This window comes from Meleagris gallopavo, chromosome 7 (genome assembly GCF_905368555.1).
Source record: "Meleagris gallopavo chromosome 7, MGAL_WU_HG_1.1, whole genome shotgun sequence".
Classification (NCBI taxonomy): Eukaryota; Metazoa; Chordata; class Aves; order Galliformes; family Phasianidae; genus Meleagris; species Meleagris gallopavo.
Genome location: NC_139410.1, coordinates 19991189 through 20008626, shown reverse-complemented (window position 1 = coordinate 20008626; position 17438 = coordinate 19991189). Strand labels below are relative to the sequence as shown.

The following is a 17438-nucleotide window of genomic DNA, read 5'->3' as shown; positions in this document are numbered from 1 at the left end:
ATGACCTTGTACCATTTTACAGAGCATAGTCTCCAAATAGCTGGTAAAGACACCCAGATGGTGTTTGGCCTATGTATTTTAGTCAGATGGTTGATTATCCTCTTGCTAAGTTTGTAATCCTCAAGAAAACATTTTGCCCATCTATCTGCATTTGAGTAGAATACAAACTGACTAATAGATAAATAATCCATGTGAAAGTAAATAGCCTTAAAGTAAACTGCCTCCGCATTCCATTGATCAGCTCAGTCAGCAAACTTTTTTTATATTGTCACAAATGTTCTAAATATTTCGAAGAGAAACATGTCAGCAATACAGAGTATTTCCATTTCTGTCTCACATAAGGTCTTTATGAACTCCTCCTTGTATTGATATTGATCCTTCAGCTTGCAGAAATATTCCTCCAATTTATTTTATTTTTGTTGCCGTAGGAATTGTTACTGAAGTTACAAGGAAGAAAATGAGCTGATGTAGAATGGGATCCACACATAAAAAGACTATGTAGAGCATAGGCTGACACAGCAGATGCTCTTTAACCATTCAAGGTTCCTTAAAATCCAGCAAACCACTCAGGCATTTCTTTGGCAAGCAGCCCCTGGCTTTGCCTGGTAATAAAAGACAGCATTTTTCCACCATGGAAATGTCAAAAACTAGCTAACGTTTCATCCTGACGATACCATTAAAACATATTTTGTCTCTCCTCTCAAAAACAATCCTAACCTTCAGGATCCACCCAGGTGCAGGAGGACTTCAGGATCGCGCTTCAGTCCTTCTTGGACTCTCCCCAATGAGGAGGCTGCTGGGAGGGGTGAAGGTCTAGCAGCACGCCGACTCCTGCTCACGAGGGAGAAAAGGGGGATAAATGAAGGAGAAGAGGGGAAAACAGTGAGGAGTGGGTGTGGTGGGAGGTTCAGCCAGCTCAGCCCCCTGAGGGGAGGAAATTCTGTCAAAGAAGTTAAGGCGGCCAGAAAGTTCTCAAGAAGGCCTGAGGTGTCTGCTGTTAACACTACCCAACCAAATCCAACAGACACCTTTCTGAGTGGTGTCAAGGAGAGCTGCTGGTAAAGAAAGATTTGGGTAACAATCTGGCTCTGTCCTCCACTGTCATCCGGGTGAAGTTTTCACCTGCTGCTGCCCCAAAGCTGAAACAAGCCCTGGAGAGCAGGAGCGTGTGTGCGTGTGTGGAACCTGCATTTTCACACCATCTCAGTTTCTGCCTGCTTGTCACTTTGGTTAACATTTGAAAAATCCATTTCCCAGAGTGACTTTTTATAGAGAACAATTTAAAGCTGGAAGCCACAGGGACGATCTACAATTTAATTTGCTTTTTGTTTTCGCTACTGGATAAGATGATGTTAAAAAAAAGAAGAAAAAAAAATTACAATAAAGGTAGTTTTCATTTTACCAGCTGCAAAATCTGTTAGGAGTTATGGTTTTACCAGGAATGGATAAAGCAAAAGTTGGTTTATCAAAATTTGCCTGAGCTTTTCAAATAAGCCCAGCTCAATGGCAGATATGAAAGGCAATGTCTAGGACAGAATTTGGGTCAGCGATCTGCAATAGCGTACTTGCCAGCGTGAACCTACAGCAAGTGGAGACACCAGGGTCACCCAAATATGAGGATGGTGGAATGACCAGGATGGAGAAGCAGCCTGTGGAGGTTTAGGGAAGCAGAAAGACTGGGTCATAACAAGGACCATAGATTGTAATTGCTGTTGAAAGGAAAAAGAAAAAAGAAAAAAAAAAAAAAAAGAAAGCAGGTGATGTATTTAAGTCTTACTTTCTACATCCTTAATGAAAGGCACTGTTTTTAAAATGGTATTTTTATGCTTAAAACATAAAGTTTTAGATAGACAAAATGTTTGCCAGGAATCCATCTTATATTAGATTTTGGTTTATTTGCTCTGTTTTTAGCACGTTCTATCTAAATATATATATATTTTTTTTAAAAGAAAGATAAAGGAAAGAAGTAATCAATAGCCATAAATTTCCAGCAATATCACAAAATCCCTCTTTAGCTTTCTGAATGCTAACTGTCTCCACTGATTTAACAAAACAGACAAGATCTATACAATTTTTGAGAAGACAAGCGTGATCTCGTAACAGATTGGTATCTCTCTACTTGGGGCTTTTCAGTGCATTTATTCAATGGTTTTGAATGTACATTACTTAACAGAAACATTAAATGCCAGTGCTTTGCAACAGTTTTGTTACTGTCTCTTTAAAGTAAACAAACAAAAAAATACATTCAAAAAGCAAGGCTGTTTTGCTCACGTGGTGGCAGAGGCTTTGGGCAGCTGCAACATATACTGTTCCTGCTCAGAGACATTACCCAACATCAGTCAGCTGTCATGAAAAGAGTTGCACAGAAAGCATTAAAGGATAAAAAGAAAGATGGGGGGGTGGGGGGAATTGAACAAAATGTCACACATGCCAGCTCATCTTTCCAGAAGGAAGACACCAGAGTATGTATATTTGGGGGAGGAAAAAGGGGGGTAAAGAGCACTAGCATGGAGAAAACTTGACTTCAGGGGAAAACCAGCAGCTCTCTGAAACTCGTTTAGCAGGTTCACATTCCTAATGTAATCTGACTTCTGCGTTGGTTTTGGTTTTTTGCCCTATTTCTTACTTTGCTTTCCAAGATAAATGTAACAAAACTGAGGTAGAAATAATGGTGGGCACACTCCAGCCTGGAAGATTTCTAATGGATGCTAAATGAAGATTGCATCACGGACAATGGAGCCGCACACACATAACAAAAACTCAACTTTACAGTTTGGGAAGGGAAATAAATGTACTTCGAGGGTTCAGTTTTGCTCTGTTATTTGTACTGTTTATTTGGTCACAGACTACTGTGTTGCTATAAACATCTCTGCAACCCATAGCTCTGCCAGTGACCTACACTGATTCCACTCCCTACAGCTCCACCAAAATAACCTCAAAACCACAACCAGAGCCCCATAGTAAGCGCCAGCAGTCACAGCTTAAGGTAACTTGCCTCTTGGAGTCCTACCAAATCTTACATTTGACCGTTTCAGCTGCTAACATAAACCGATTATGTGGCTTTTTTTTTTCATCTAAGCACCTTCTAAAGACTGTATCACATAATTATCAAGGAGCAATATGCTGAAAACTCTTACAGTTTACCAACAAGAAAAATTGTTCTGCTCTGATTTGATTTGACAAATTGGCAAAAGAACAGTTTCCTAACACTGCAATCCTTCTGTTTCTAATTTTAAAAACTGTAAAGCTTCAGTCATATCACACTTTAGTTTTTTTCCTGGATACATTCAAAGTAATTTTCCTTGCCATTTTCCAATTGTTGAGGTAAACATACATATTTAATATAAAGTAACATTGAAGCCTAGCCTATAACTCTCAGCAGTACATAGTGCTTTCAACACATTCCTTTGAGGTACTGTACAAATCACAATCACTTTCCTGAGTTTTTGCAGACAGAACATTAAAAGAAATGAACTGCAGAAATTAAGGTCCAGATTACCATTACCCTGTTTTACCTGTTCTTAGTTTAACACCACAGAACAGACAGGATTGAGGAATACTGTTGCTCTTAGAATAGCAAAAATCTGGTTCTCTGTCGCAACACAACCGTTCATCTCTTTAGTCCAATAATGTTTGAAGTTAAAGCTCTTTATATTAGCACATGCCACCAATGTAATTGTGAGGCAAACAAAAAATAAAGCACCACTTCAGGCACTTGACAGCAACTAAATCTCAAGAACAGCAGAATGGAATCAACACACAGGGTTCATGTCCTTCTGAAATCAACCCACTTGCACCTTGCTCCTTGGTGAGTATTGTCTGGCTTGAACAGAACTGAGCATCAACATGCGCTTTCTGTCATGTGTGGCTTTTTCAGATCAGCAGCTCTTGTTTGATGCACTTTTCCTTCAAGTCTACCCTGGCTCTTTAGAGGCAAGGTATATTGTAGTCTTCCCAGTACCCTTTGCAATTTTAACACTACTGAAAAGGGTTCTCTACCCTATGTAGCAGGTTCTGTGTGTGCCAACATTCATTACTTTTTTTTTTTTTTTTTTTAAAGTAGTATCACTGACTGCAACCAAACATTTTGTTCCATTCAACATATGTATCAAGCTCTTTTTGAGATATGCTAGGCTGTATCTTGCAGAAAGCATTTTCAAAGTCTTGATATGTAACTGGCCTCAACTGGCTGGGCATAATGGCTGAAAGGTCTGTGGCTGGCATGGCATGGAGTGGGCCCACCACTGCTTCCTGACACAAGTGAGCCACATCTAGTCCAGAAAAGCCTTCTGTGCGCTGGACAAGCAGTGCAACCTCCTTGTCATTGAGACAGTAATTGTGCTGTGAGAGCAGTTGTACTATTATCTGGTGCCTCGCTGTGCTGTCAGGAAGTGGGATTAAAAGTCGTTTCATGAAGTACCTTCGAAGAGATTCATCAATTTCTTCCGGTTTACTTGTGGCGCAAATTACTACTATTTGGTCCTCAGCAGAAGTCAGTACAGTGTCCAGCTGCATAAGGAACTCGGTTCTCATCCGACTTACTGGACTGTGTTCTTCACTCACTTGCGAAGAAAGAAGCATATCAATGTCACTAACAAAAATCACCGAGGGTTGGCGACACCTTGCCACAAGGAAAGAGGCGTGGACAATTTTTTCTCCTTCACCTAACCACTTTGTGACAAGGCCAGAGCCAGTGATTTTGAAAAATGTGGCCCCCAGCTGACTAGCTATACATCTCCCCATTAATGTTTTGCCCGTTCCCCGAGGTCCAAATAAAAGGATGCTCCGAGGTAGAGCAGTCAGTCCATTGAATGCATCTGACCTCAATACTGGCCATAAAACCTCCTCCTTAATGACGGCCTTTACTAGATCTAGGCCAGCGATGTCATTCCAGTCTACAGGAGGTCCTTGGTTGATAATCTCATTGGTAACAAGGTCAATGAGGTGTGTGTCAGTATTCTTCAGTTGCTCGTCCACAGAGTGGTTGGATGAGGTAGCTGCACGAAGTCCTGGGCCTTGCATTGGGTGAGGGAGGAGCTGCCTGTGCTCATCACCGTGCTCATTCATTACTGGGGAGGTATACTTCCCAAACGAGTCACTTGATCTTGAACCCAGTGAGTTTTTAGCAGTACTATAAGATGGGGGTGTGAGAGCCCTGCTGGACTGGCTGCTGAATTTCCTTTGCTGTTCAGAGGACATTAGCTGCTTTGTTGGCTTAAATGCTAAGGATGATGTTTCAGCACTTCTGTCAAATCCATTCCCCCTGTTTGCATTTGAAATGCTGTTGTCGGGCATTCGATACATGGGACTCTGTGTAGATCTCTGTTGGCCATAGCTGTAATTTCCATAACTGGAGTCCATTTCTCCTTGCCCTGCCATGTAGAAAGCTTTCCTTTTGAGAGAGCTGGCTGAACTGTTGGTCAGGGCAGACGGTGCGATGGGCGTCAGGCCATGGCCCTGGTAGGTGTAGCTGGGGACAGTAGTGGGGGGCAGAGGGGTTGGAGCAGGGATTCCTGACGGCAGGTAGGCCGAGGGTGGCGGGGCACCCCCAGGGCTGTACCCAGGGCCAACAGCAGTTTGAGGAGGGTAAGTGGCAGATGGGTAGCTGTAACTGGAGAGGTTCGAGGTGCCATTGTAGCCAGGGACCAGGGCTGGTGGTGGCGGCGGCGGTGGTGGGGGCTGTAAAAGCCCTGAGCTATGCAGGGGGGACGGATGAGGGGATGGAAGTGCAGGTGCTGGTTGGCCACTGTAACTGGTATGCAAGTAGGAGCCATTGTATCCTGCGGCGTATTCCTGAGATGGGAGCCCTGAATGAAGACTGGGAACAGTGTGACTTCCGCAGGTGCTGCTGGAGTAGCTAGGTTCAGCCAGGTTACTGGCCACTCCAGGCGAACTCCCGATGCTGGCTGACACATCTGCGGGAGGGAGGGCTGCACTCACACCAGCTTTGCTGGCAGTGATGACATCTGGTACGCAATTCATGGGATACACGCTCTCTGAATTCAGCGAAGGTTGCCAGGGCTCGCTTTCATTTTTCCGTCCATTCACCAGCCCCGAGGGAGCTTCAGTGTAATTGCTGAGAATAGGTCGTTCAGCTGGGCCCTCCAAAATACCAGAGTATTTTTCTGCATACTTTTTCAAGAGATTGGAGGCAGTCAGAGCCGAGATGTCATCATTAGCCCAGGCGTACTGGTAGGTGCGCTGCAGGTGCCCCCGGTACGCTTCCACCTTGTGGGCAGGGGACCGGGTGGTGGAGGTGATATCAAAGTGCTGTTCTGGCCACTGGGCATGCTCCGGCGTCCACTGCATCTTCAAGCCTAGAGCAGCAAGAGAAAACAAAGTTAGCAGCAAGCTCAGGCTTTTTCCAAAGCATTTTAAATGAGTTCTTGAATGGACTGCCTGTAAACTTCTCCAGCACTCTGAAATGCTGTACTTTAACATCACAAATCCTTTAAGAAACAAAATGCAGTGCCCTGATGAAGCAGCATAAACAGTCAGATTATTGGTGGGTTTTTTGTCTTTTTTTTTTTTTTTAATAGGCACACATATTTTTTTGTTAATTATGTAGGGGGTATTTGTTGGTTTAAATATATATATACACATATACGTGATGCCACATTTCTTAAATTAATTAACTAAGATTTGGTATTTTAAATACTCTGAGTGCAGATTTATTTTTAACACACAAGGCATCCAACTGCTCTGCCCTCTCTCATCACTGTTTCAGTTTTATATTTTAACCAATATAAAAATACGAGACACAGCTGACAGAACACATCTAGGATACCTCTCTTATTTGGTACTGAACACCTAGTTAGCACAGTATAATGCACCCTGCGCAGAACAATATGACACAGACATAGCAGGTCATTCCATAATCCAACTCTCATCTAAAGTGGTCCACGACAGTTTCAAATCTGCTTCGTGGAGTGCAGCAAAGCAATCTCCCAGGCAGCGCTCCGTCGCTTTCATCACACAAAGCCTACAACTCGGTATGAATTACAACTGGCTCCTTTCTGCCTCTCAGTTCTGTTGTTGAGGCTCTGGAAAAAAAAACAAGCATGACTTGTCTATCGGTCTCCTTGCTTGCTCTCTCTTTTTTCCACTCCCCCCCTCGCAGCCTCCAGGGTACAAAGGAAGGGTTGAATTTAAAAAAAAAGATGAAGAAAAAGAAACAAAGGTAAGTCACTAAAAGTTCTATGGCTTACAGAACTGGCTATCAAAAAAACTGCTACCAATATTAAAAAATATGTATATAAAATACAGGATGCAACTACCATTTTAAAGCAATTAATCTTGCAAATAACGTGATGTGCATTATTCACTCTCCCAGTAATCCACTGCACATAGTAAGAGCAATTTACAGGCGTTAAGATAACCCCCTCCAACTCTTGCCTGTGCATGGTAGGCACATTGCTGATTTTCCTACAGCTGTATCAAATAGACTTCCTTAATCTCTCTCGTATTACCAAAAGTGATTTTTGCAAACAGCCTTGTGCCCTCTGGCACAGATTCCCTGATAAGGAAGAGGCCTAGTCGAAATGAAGCATCTGTGGCACTAGCTCCCCTCTGAATTACTGCAGTCTATTTTGACAGCTCCTACCCCCTCCTGTTTCTCTCCCCAACCCCTTTAGCTCTTCATTGCCTGACTCTGGCATCTGACATGGCCAGCTTAGCCTCACTGAGCTAAACCTAACACAGCACACAGTTTGGTAACAGAATGGCATGTTTATTCCCTTCTGACTCCCTCTTCCTTGTTTGCAAAACCACTGCACCAGACACTGGAAGTTAATTAGCAGGATGATGCTGTGCTAATTGTGTTAATTTACAAGGTTTTAGTCAAAGAGAATCATTCCAGGGCTGGCACTGCTGTCATGCTTCCGACTTAATGATTAAGAAATACTGAAAACAAGGTGGGAAGAATTGCAGTAATTACACAAGAAATGAATAAAGCAACAGATTCATTTGCAATTATATTTTATTGCAGTTGCACTCATTTGCATTTGGATTCTTCATTTTTTATGTTTGGATTCACGTCTTTGCAGATCACCAGATCAGTTAAATTTAGCCCCAAAACTGCAAAGCACCTCTAATTGTGCCCTGCATTTTATTTGTACAAGTACTGCGAGCCTCAATCCACATGAGCATGCCATTGATTACTTGTGGATTTTTTTCCTGAGTGTTCTCTTTCTCTCTCATTTTTCAAACACTCTGACAACTTGAGAAAAACGTCTGTTAACAATTATACAGTTACCCTCTAACAGTTAATTCAGAGAAGCGTTTTTGACAAATGCAGTTTTCAGACTGAGTTTTTTGGCAGATTTATTTCTTTCATTTAGAATTAATATAATCTTTTCTGCTAATTGTTTCTGATGTTTCAACCATTGCCTTTCGAAGGGGGTAAATGTATCATGAACTTGGGTGAAATTATAGAAATCGTGCTCATAAGGAAAAAATGCTATTTTAATGAGATACCATCAAGGTCTTTCAGAAATCATACTTTGTTAAATTCAGCTGGAAATTTGAAGAACAAATCACCAAGAGTCAACTGCAAGTAATCAGTATCTAAAATTCTTCTACTGTCATGGGATTTACTTCAAGCCTTTTAAAATGGAAAGAATATTAATGTTTCGGTAATGCAGAACTGCCTAATAGACATACGGATGCATTAGTCCTATTACAAACAAACAAACAAACCCCAAACTCTATCCATGTTCTCTGATTTGAGGCTTCTAAGGTTACCAAACAAGCTTCTGTTACAGACCTGCGCAAGAACTTGAGCAGCTTGATGCTTCAATTAGATAGGAATGAATGGATACCATAAGAAAGACTCTTAGCAAAGAATGCACTAAAGCAGCAGTGAAACTTCAGAAAAGGAAGGCAGAGCAGGCACAGATGCTGCAGACAATTTGATTGAGCTGGTACTTGTACTGTAGTTAATGAATACACCTTTGGCACATTGTCTTAACGGCTTGTAAAAGGAAGACTATTTAAAGAGGTAATACAGTAGGTCAGAGTGTAACAACATACATCATATACTACCACTTAGCAAGCTTTTCAAAATACCTTCTACAAATACTTTACAATTCCACCAATTGATCTGTTCCTTTAGAATAGATTTAAATGAGCTTTAAATAAAATAATTCTCTCTCTTAGTGGCGACATCTGTTTAGATGGTTCAAAAATTTATTTCTTTGAATTGTATATGATTAATTTATTTGCTTTGTTATAAGGCTGCAAAAGACTGTCAGAAAATCTGAACTATTATAAGAGGCAGGAGGAAACCACATCATCAGCATTCTTCATTTGGAATAATTGGTAGATAGACCAGTAGATTCACATTGTCATGCTATCTTTGGATATGCTCACTGCACAATAATTTAAAGTTTATTTATTGATGCATATTAAATACCAATGCATTTAGCAAAGGCTGTAAAGGCAGGATTAGGCATTGATTAGATAAGCTTAAGAGAACAGGACTGTTCTCATCCCATGAAACATGAGCATTTATTCCAGCACATTGCAATCATTAGTGTTATTTGGAAGCATAGGTTAATAGTTAACCATAAGCATATTTTCTGCATTAGTATGCAGTGAAGAAATCCGTATTTACATTTTGTCCACTGGAATGGTCTTCATTCGGAGCACAAAGAGGCATTTCCTCAATTAAATATTAATTGAAAAAGAAGCAAACTTTGTTAGGTTTAACTCCCTTTGTTAATAACTCAATAATTGTTTGACAAGAGTCAGATGTCTGATATGGGGAAAAAAAGAAAAAAAAAAGTTGTAGGTTCCTTTAGTTACATAAACATGCTTTCTTTTCCCCCCAAATTTCTTAGTGTTTGTAGACACTTCCCCTGTGCATTTTCAATTGTATTTTATTAGTTGCTTTTGCTTGAGCTGACATACCTTCCTACAGTTCTTTTGTTAAGAATTCCAACGATGATATAAACACCTCATATCAGGTAAATAAGGGTATATTTAGAGGTTTATTTTATTATGGTTTTTTTTAGAATCACTTAAAATCTGGCATAACCCACAGCCCTGTACATAGCACATTTGCTTACTAATTCACTAAAATCCTGAAGCAATGAAGGCTAAATGTATTATTATTATTATTGTTGTTATTATTATTATTATTTTGCTAACTTAAGAATCGTCTTAGATATAAACATTGGGCTGTATAAACTGTGTTGGTATGAGCTGTAAAAGGCAAAAGGAAAGGATTCTGTTCTTTAAGTAAAGGTATGTACTTATCAGAGAATTGCTTTTAAGATAAATTTAATACATTACATAGGAGAGGCACTGTAGGCTTTTTTAGCAGTATCTATTTTTCCTTGTCCTGACAGCCCTGCTACGCATTTCTCCTCAATAATTCTTGCAGTTGGAACTATATGAATTACATCTAAAGTAATTACAGTCAACAATTTCATTATTCAATTACTCTGAACTGTGTGTTTGACTATTCGTTTTTTCCCCTTCTAATTTTGTACACTAGGCCCGAAAATGTAAAATCTAATAAATAATATTTCATCAGCTTCACACACGTAATTCTGTACGGCAGAAGACCGCTTTCAAATTCAGACTTATGGGTAAAAACAAAACCAAAAAGAAATAATGCCAGATAAGGAAAATCAAAACAACTTTGAAATCTGAGCTGAATGCAAAAAGAAACAAGTGGCAGCCTACACAGCCTGGATGGCCGGAGGGGCCCAATTCTGCTGGAGCCCAAGTGAGTTTGTGTATGCAAAGATCCCTCTACCCTTGCTGCCCTTGCTATTGGGTGGAACTGCTCAGCCCCTCACAGGATTAGATCTGTTACAGAAGAAAAATAATAACATGCCACTCCTTTCAGTTTGAATGGAAGGAAGCTGAAACGCTTTCTTGAAAGCACAGAAAAGTGTAAAAATACTGGCCAGGACCAAACTGAGTGAAAACACAACAAAGGATTTGCTGCATCCCAAAGACAAGCCCAAGTGGTAGGAAGCCTTCCAGCCAACTGCACTTTAGGAATCCTCTGCTATAGGCAAAGACACAGTACACTACTCTATCCATTCACATTTATAATAAAATGATCAAGCTAAAATTAAATATCATAAACAACTTCCTGAACAGGTTGCACTGCAGTTTCAGAAATGTTGAGGAATAAACCCGTACAACATGCAGCCACTGTGCACTGGGAGCTAGAAACAGGGCTGCTCACCAACCTTCCCAGCCAGCTACCAGAGCTCCTGTTTAGGTCAGGGGCCTCCAACATTATTTCAACATACCTGAGGCAAAAGAAAGCAAATCTCCTGTCATGGTTTCACTGCGTCTGCCTTGTCCCTCCCTGGAGTGTCTTAGGCCCTATCTAGCACAAATCTGCAGGTTCGTTAGTAAACCTGCTGAAGAAGGTTCTTCACTTCAGGCATGTGGTTAAACACGCTCTAAGCAACTGCTTAAAGCTCTATGGAAAAGAGAGCCCACAGCAGTGTGAACAAATGAATGAGGCATTTCTGAGAAGTGCCATAGCCACTGGTACAAGCACACTCAGCTCCAAGTGCTACTAGGCTTCTTCCTTCTAGATTTGTCAGTGGACCTGGAACTTCATTATTTTGAACTGCTTACATATTTAGCCAAAGCTGTCCCTCTCCACTGAACTGCTACTTTCAGCTCTGCCTCCAGTTATTCAAGACACTGAGTATTTATACTATGGAACATGATGATGTTAGCCTAGAGATTGTTTCTTGTGGACATGCAGAAATCAATGCTTCAAAAACAGCCACTGACTTACACAGGTGCTTCACTGTTAACATAACAGGACTTCCCAGTGAGGGCTGATAGTGTCATTAACTTGCAGATCAGGTCCTATGTCCACATTTTAATGTCCATCTTAAGCATGGGAAATAGTTGAATAAATAAGCCATGCCATAACCGCTGTGCAAGATGTAGGACATACAACTTCCTGAATTTACAGTATATCTGATAATATTTGGTAAGCCTGTATACTGTCATATGTCCCATAATAATAAAAATTAATTCAAGATAAAACATTTCTTTTACACTCCATTTTTTATTAATAAGCATAATTTCAGCTATTTGAAGATAGTGCAACTGATCTCTCTTAATTGGAAACAGAAGGGATTTTGAAGAGTGGATTGAGCTAATTATGTTTTGCAGAGGAAAAAAAAAAAGAAAGAAAATGATTCCCACATTTATTTTCTAATTACTCAGTGAAGACCTCTGCTCCAGTCCATGAGGATCTCCTTTGACGTCAAAGGATTTGGTGGGAGGATGAGCCTCCAGCTGAGCTGCCCAGTTATACGGAGCCAGCTTTGTAAGCTTTATGCAGCAAATGGCAACCACAAACCCAGGAAAACAGACCTGGTAAGTGCTCTCAGCATTTTTTGGTGAGGGTCTGGTCTTTGTCTTATTATACATAGCCTACGCATGCCATGCGCATCAGTGGGAGCAAGCTGTTGGCAGGGTGTTTACAATATGATTCCCATCTAGCAGGGACAGTGAAAACATTTCAATCTTTATAAAACAAAACACTTAAATCACGAGCAATATTGAGGATCACATATATGTTAACAGCACTTAAAAGATAAAAGCAGTAACAAAACCACAAGATATTTTAGGAGAACCTGGAACCAGTTAAGAACAAAACCCCAGACTTGGAATCTCAAACTAATACATCCCAATTATCTCATTTAAATACTGTCAAATGATTATTCCTTTTAAATCACACTTTCGCACCTCAGGACAGCAAATTACAATACATCTGCAGCAAATGAGTTCTCTCCTTCCAAGCCCCCTCCCTGCCATTTACATAAAGCAGTGCCTTTGATAATCACAATGCCATTTCTGGCTGAACATCCTTTAGCAGATTCATCAGCTTCAAAAGCCTTATGAAACAGAAATAAGGAGAACAAGCACGCAGAGGAAATCTAGGTCCAGAGATGGCACTCTCGTATTTAGCCAGCAGAAGCAGGCTGGATCTGTCAGCCCCCCAAGTAGCAGTGGCAGGGACAGGGTGCCCACAGGACCTCTCTGGATGCTGCCCACTGGAGTTAACAGTGGCTTTGTGGCAGCAGTTCACCAGCACAAAAGCATTCTCAGCTCTGCACTCCACACATACAAGATAACCACATGGATGCACTATCATCGTGTACCGTAAGTAAAGCCATTTACGCACATGTGTCAGAACCGTTCCACACACACAGTTGGTTTTATTTATGATAAACCGCAGTATATCTTAAAATATTTTACTAGATCAATTTGCCCTCACTGTACTCATCTGTTGGTAACACTTCTAAACTAGAAAACACACTAAGGAAAACAATAATTGCAATTAATTTTCTTTTCACATATTAAGACACTTCTTCCAAGGCTTCACATTTTTAAACTGTTTCCTTCAAGTATCTCTGAACCTTCTTCAGCAGGTTTGCTAACTATACTGCTTTTAGACAGACCAGCATATTTTGTTATCACCAAACAAGGAAGGCAATACTAACTTCTGAGACAATTAATATTCAGAAGAACAGTAAATGCAAACAAAAGTAAGAATAACTTCAAATAAACAAAATCCAATCATCCACTTTTTACAGTACGCAGAACACACTTGCAATATATTTTGTGTAGGTATAATATACCACATAATCTGCAATTTATGCCTATGGAAACATGTGCATCAGTGTAACTACTGCAGGATAACTAGTGTTTCTAAGAATTAAAATATTTACACTGTAAGATAGAGTTATAAATGAATGTAGCTATTTCACAGATATTAAAGCACATTTGCAAGAAAAAAATAGTTTAGACCTCAAGCATGATTCTGCTCCCACTTGAGCACTCAGTCCGAGTCTCCAGTAAAACTAGCTGAAGCTTTTAGCTAAATTATATTCTCTTTTTAACAAACAAACTAGTAGGAGCAGTCTTTTACTTGGTTCCCTTTCCAGAATTGGAGGCAGAGGTACATTTACCTTGAAAGAGACTAACATACATCCTTAAAAGCAGAGCAGATACAATGCACTCCCTGCTTTGCTGTTTTTCTCATGTAATCAGCTGCATCAGGTGAAACGCAGAAGAATGAACTCATGTTTTAGTAAGCAGTGAGAAGCAAAAGGAATGAGTTTCCAACATGGAACATTCACATTCTGAACTAAACTCTTCTGTCCAAAAAATTATCTGAAAATTGTAATTTTCAAATACTGGAATCTATCATTTTTCCTTTTCTGTTGTTAACCATGACTCAGTAATTTCCTTCCTTTAACATCTTTTTTTTTCCGTTTATACTTAGAACTACGCTCTTCTTCCTTGCTGCAAATAAAGCATTTTAAAACCCTTTTTTTCACATATCATAAATCCATTAAAACAATTTCCTTCTTACGCTCACTTCCTTTTGCCAAATGAAGATCATCAGAACATACCACAAATGTCCAGAGGGACAGCAGAGCTAATGAATATGTATGGCTTATGTCACAACAGAGCACTCCCCTTGTTCTGCGGTATCGACCTTCTCTTATGTGAGTAAATAACAGGTGAGCACTTGTGTACGAGGATAAATGGGGTTAAAACTGCCATAAAGGAACATACTTTATTTGAACAAAGTGGGTGTGCAATAAATGGAGATTTAGGTGATGCTGAATTATTTTTATGTCGCGGTGTTCCAAAATGTTAGAAAATAATCTTGCTCTAAAACACAAGAAAGAGTTATTTGAAATATATTCCTGTCCAATTAACAGCAGCAGCATTCTGTATAAATCTCCATTTAATTCCACTATGTTATATCTTTCAATTTATTTTTCAATCACTGTGATTTAAGAATATACCCATGTATGCAACATATTTTATAGCTTTATATATACCAAGGCAAGTTTATTTCCAGAGATTTATATAATCAGCCCTATTCTTTTTACAAATGTGAAAGCAAAGACCAATATCAGGAAGTTTCAAATAACTGTAGTCAGGTTTGACCCAATAAGCCCTACCAACAAGAGTGAGAAAGCAGACATGCACGGGCCACAAGCACAGTGCTCAGCCAGAAACTGTAGCCAGAAACACTGCTTTCCTCTTAAAGCGCTTAGTCCAGGACCCATCAGCACAGGAAAGGTACGCTTTACTGAGATTAGAGTACCTCTGCTAATGAGCTAAATGAGAACAAATACTGATTAAATGTATATATAGAAGTAATCTGATACTTGAGGGGGGAAAAAAAAAAATCCTTCTTAAGATGATTCCACACACAAAGCCTGCTCAAAATTTGTTTGTTATTTATGCATTTTGCTTTTTGGCAATCTGCACATTAATTTTTAATGAAATAGTAAAGAGATGTTGCGTCTCACACTTGGATAAAAATATTCTATAGCCAGAACTGGGTGACACAGTGCATTAATTCAGTGTCCTTCACTCCTGGGACCTGCGTATAATTTAGTCCAGCCTGAAGAAAATAACTTTGATCTGAAGGCTGTGGAAAAAAGCTACATATGAAATGAGTTTTGGTGGGTTTAGCGTTGTTTCTTATATACAAGACGACACATGAAGATAAACTGCTTTCGGCCCGGGATTAGAGCAGAGCGCTCCGGAGAGCCGCCAGCCCCGCTCCCTGCTGAGCCCACACAGCCACACGCGTTTCCTATAAGCACACAAGGCAGCCAGCACTGGTGTGCACAACCTTTCCAAAATGCCCTAATACCTCGCATGAAAGGGTTGCTTTACCAAGCCATCTAGTTATTTTGTCTTTCCATTCCAAAACAACAGCAAACCCAACGCACGCATTTCAGCATGACGCTATGAAATGTGGTGTGTTACCAGAGAGAGCCACAGTTTCCTCCCCAGGCCAGGGAACACCTTGGCCACACCACCAGTACCGAGCTCATCACGCTCCAGGGAAGAGCCCTGGCCCGGCACGCTCAGCTGACCCTGCCTTCCTTCCTGCTCCCCCGCCGCACAGCAACAAGATTAAAAGCAGGAGCATAACCAAGGACCTGACATGCTGGAAACACTAAGCCCAGCTAAATCTTTTTCCCAGTTAAACCTTTCAATTATTGTATTCTACAAATTCCAAAGATTCTTTCTTGCTCATTCAGTAAAATGTATCTGCACTAGCTACAGAGAAACGGAATATAGCTTTTTTTTTTTTTTTTTTTTTTTTTTTTTTTTTTTTTTTTTTGCATGCTCTTCATTTGGGACTAACAGTATTGTTTCCTGAGCATTTGAAAAGAACTCTCCAGATTGTTAAACTGACTTGACAGATTATCCAGGGAAGGGAAATAGGAGGAGCAGGGAATTTTCTATAGACAAATACTGAAATCTCTCTATGTGTATATATATGTATATATATGTATATATACATACATATATATATACATACATTTAGATATTTTACACACACAAGCGTGAGAAAGAATGCCTCAACTGAGAAATCTAACTCTATTTATGCTGATATTTTCACCTCATTACTGGAGAGAATGGGAGGGAAAATAAACCAGTGTCTCAGGTGATCTGTTGGTTTTCTTGTCCAAAAAAGAGCAAAGTTCATCCTGCAACAGGAAAAGTTGAGACAGGTCTTGAAGCACACCGTATGTCAGAGTGCACAGGCATTTCAAGGGGTAGAAGGGAATAATGCACTGCCTTTAAAAACAGAAAGAAATGTTAGAGCCTAGCTGATAAAAATGTCACATTCCTTAGCAGCTATCACACAGATTCAGCCCTGTCTGTAAACAGCCTTCAAGAGAACAAAAATCTAAGACCTGCAATGACGATATCAATAACTAGCCAAGCCCTGTTGATAGCTTAAGTAACAATAACTGTAGCATTGTCCTGTAATTTTGTCCATACTTTTATTGTATAGGCAGTCACCTAATGATGAAATAGTTTTAAAATTTGCTTCAGGGTACAGAAGTCAACCTCTGCTGATTAGCATCTCAAAGCTCGCTACAGGCACACATTTGTATAGCTGAATAACGCCACTTGTGTTTGTATGATGTTTAAAACAAAACAAAACAAAACAAAAGTACTATTTTACTTGTTGTTTGATGATGCACACCGATGAGAGTACTTTCAAACAATATAAAATATATCACAGCTAACTAAGAATTTCAAAGAGAAGGTAGAAAGGCAACATCACAAAAAAAGCCAAAAGGTTTTTGGTGTCAATATTAGATGCTAAGACTCCAAGACTCATGAATCTGATTCTGCTGTCACTTATCTGATTTGAAGTCAGATGAACCGCTGAAATTGATAACTTACTGTGAAGGATATAAATGTGCCCCACCTCTTCCTTTACATTTTTATATTTAGGCACTAGCTGATTATACAAATAATGTTCACCTGCATGAGGGTTTTGTGTTGTGTTTAATAAAAAAGTAAAATATACATAAGTACACAAGTGATAACATTTCCTTAAAATATGTATAGACTGTTCTGGTATTTGCTGCATGAGCTCAATTTCTAAT

General features: G+C 39.9%; 1 protein-coding gene across 3 annotated transcripts in view; it reads right to left on the bottom strand.

The window, feature by feature from the left end:
- Positions 1 to 17438, bottom strand: part of FIGN (fidgetin, microtubule severing factor) — a 100022-nt gene that overhangs the window by 3370 nt on the left and 79214 nt on the right. For 2 of the 3 annotated variants that reach the window (XM_085227941.1, XM_085227939.1), the window contains exon 2: positions 1 to 6317. This exon is cut by the window's left edge and continues 3370 nt beyond it. In XM_085227941.1, the coding sequence (XP_085084067.1) occupies positions 4066 to 6309 (2244 nt within the window). In that variant the 5' untranslated portion in view covers positions 6310 to 6317 and the 3' untranslated portion in view covers positions 1 to 4065. Of the gene's footprint in view, positions 6318 to 6787; positions 7283 to 17438 lie in introns of those variants that run through there. The other variant, XM_085227942.1, reaches the window with a different exon arrangement.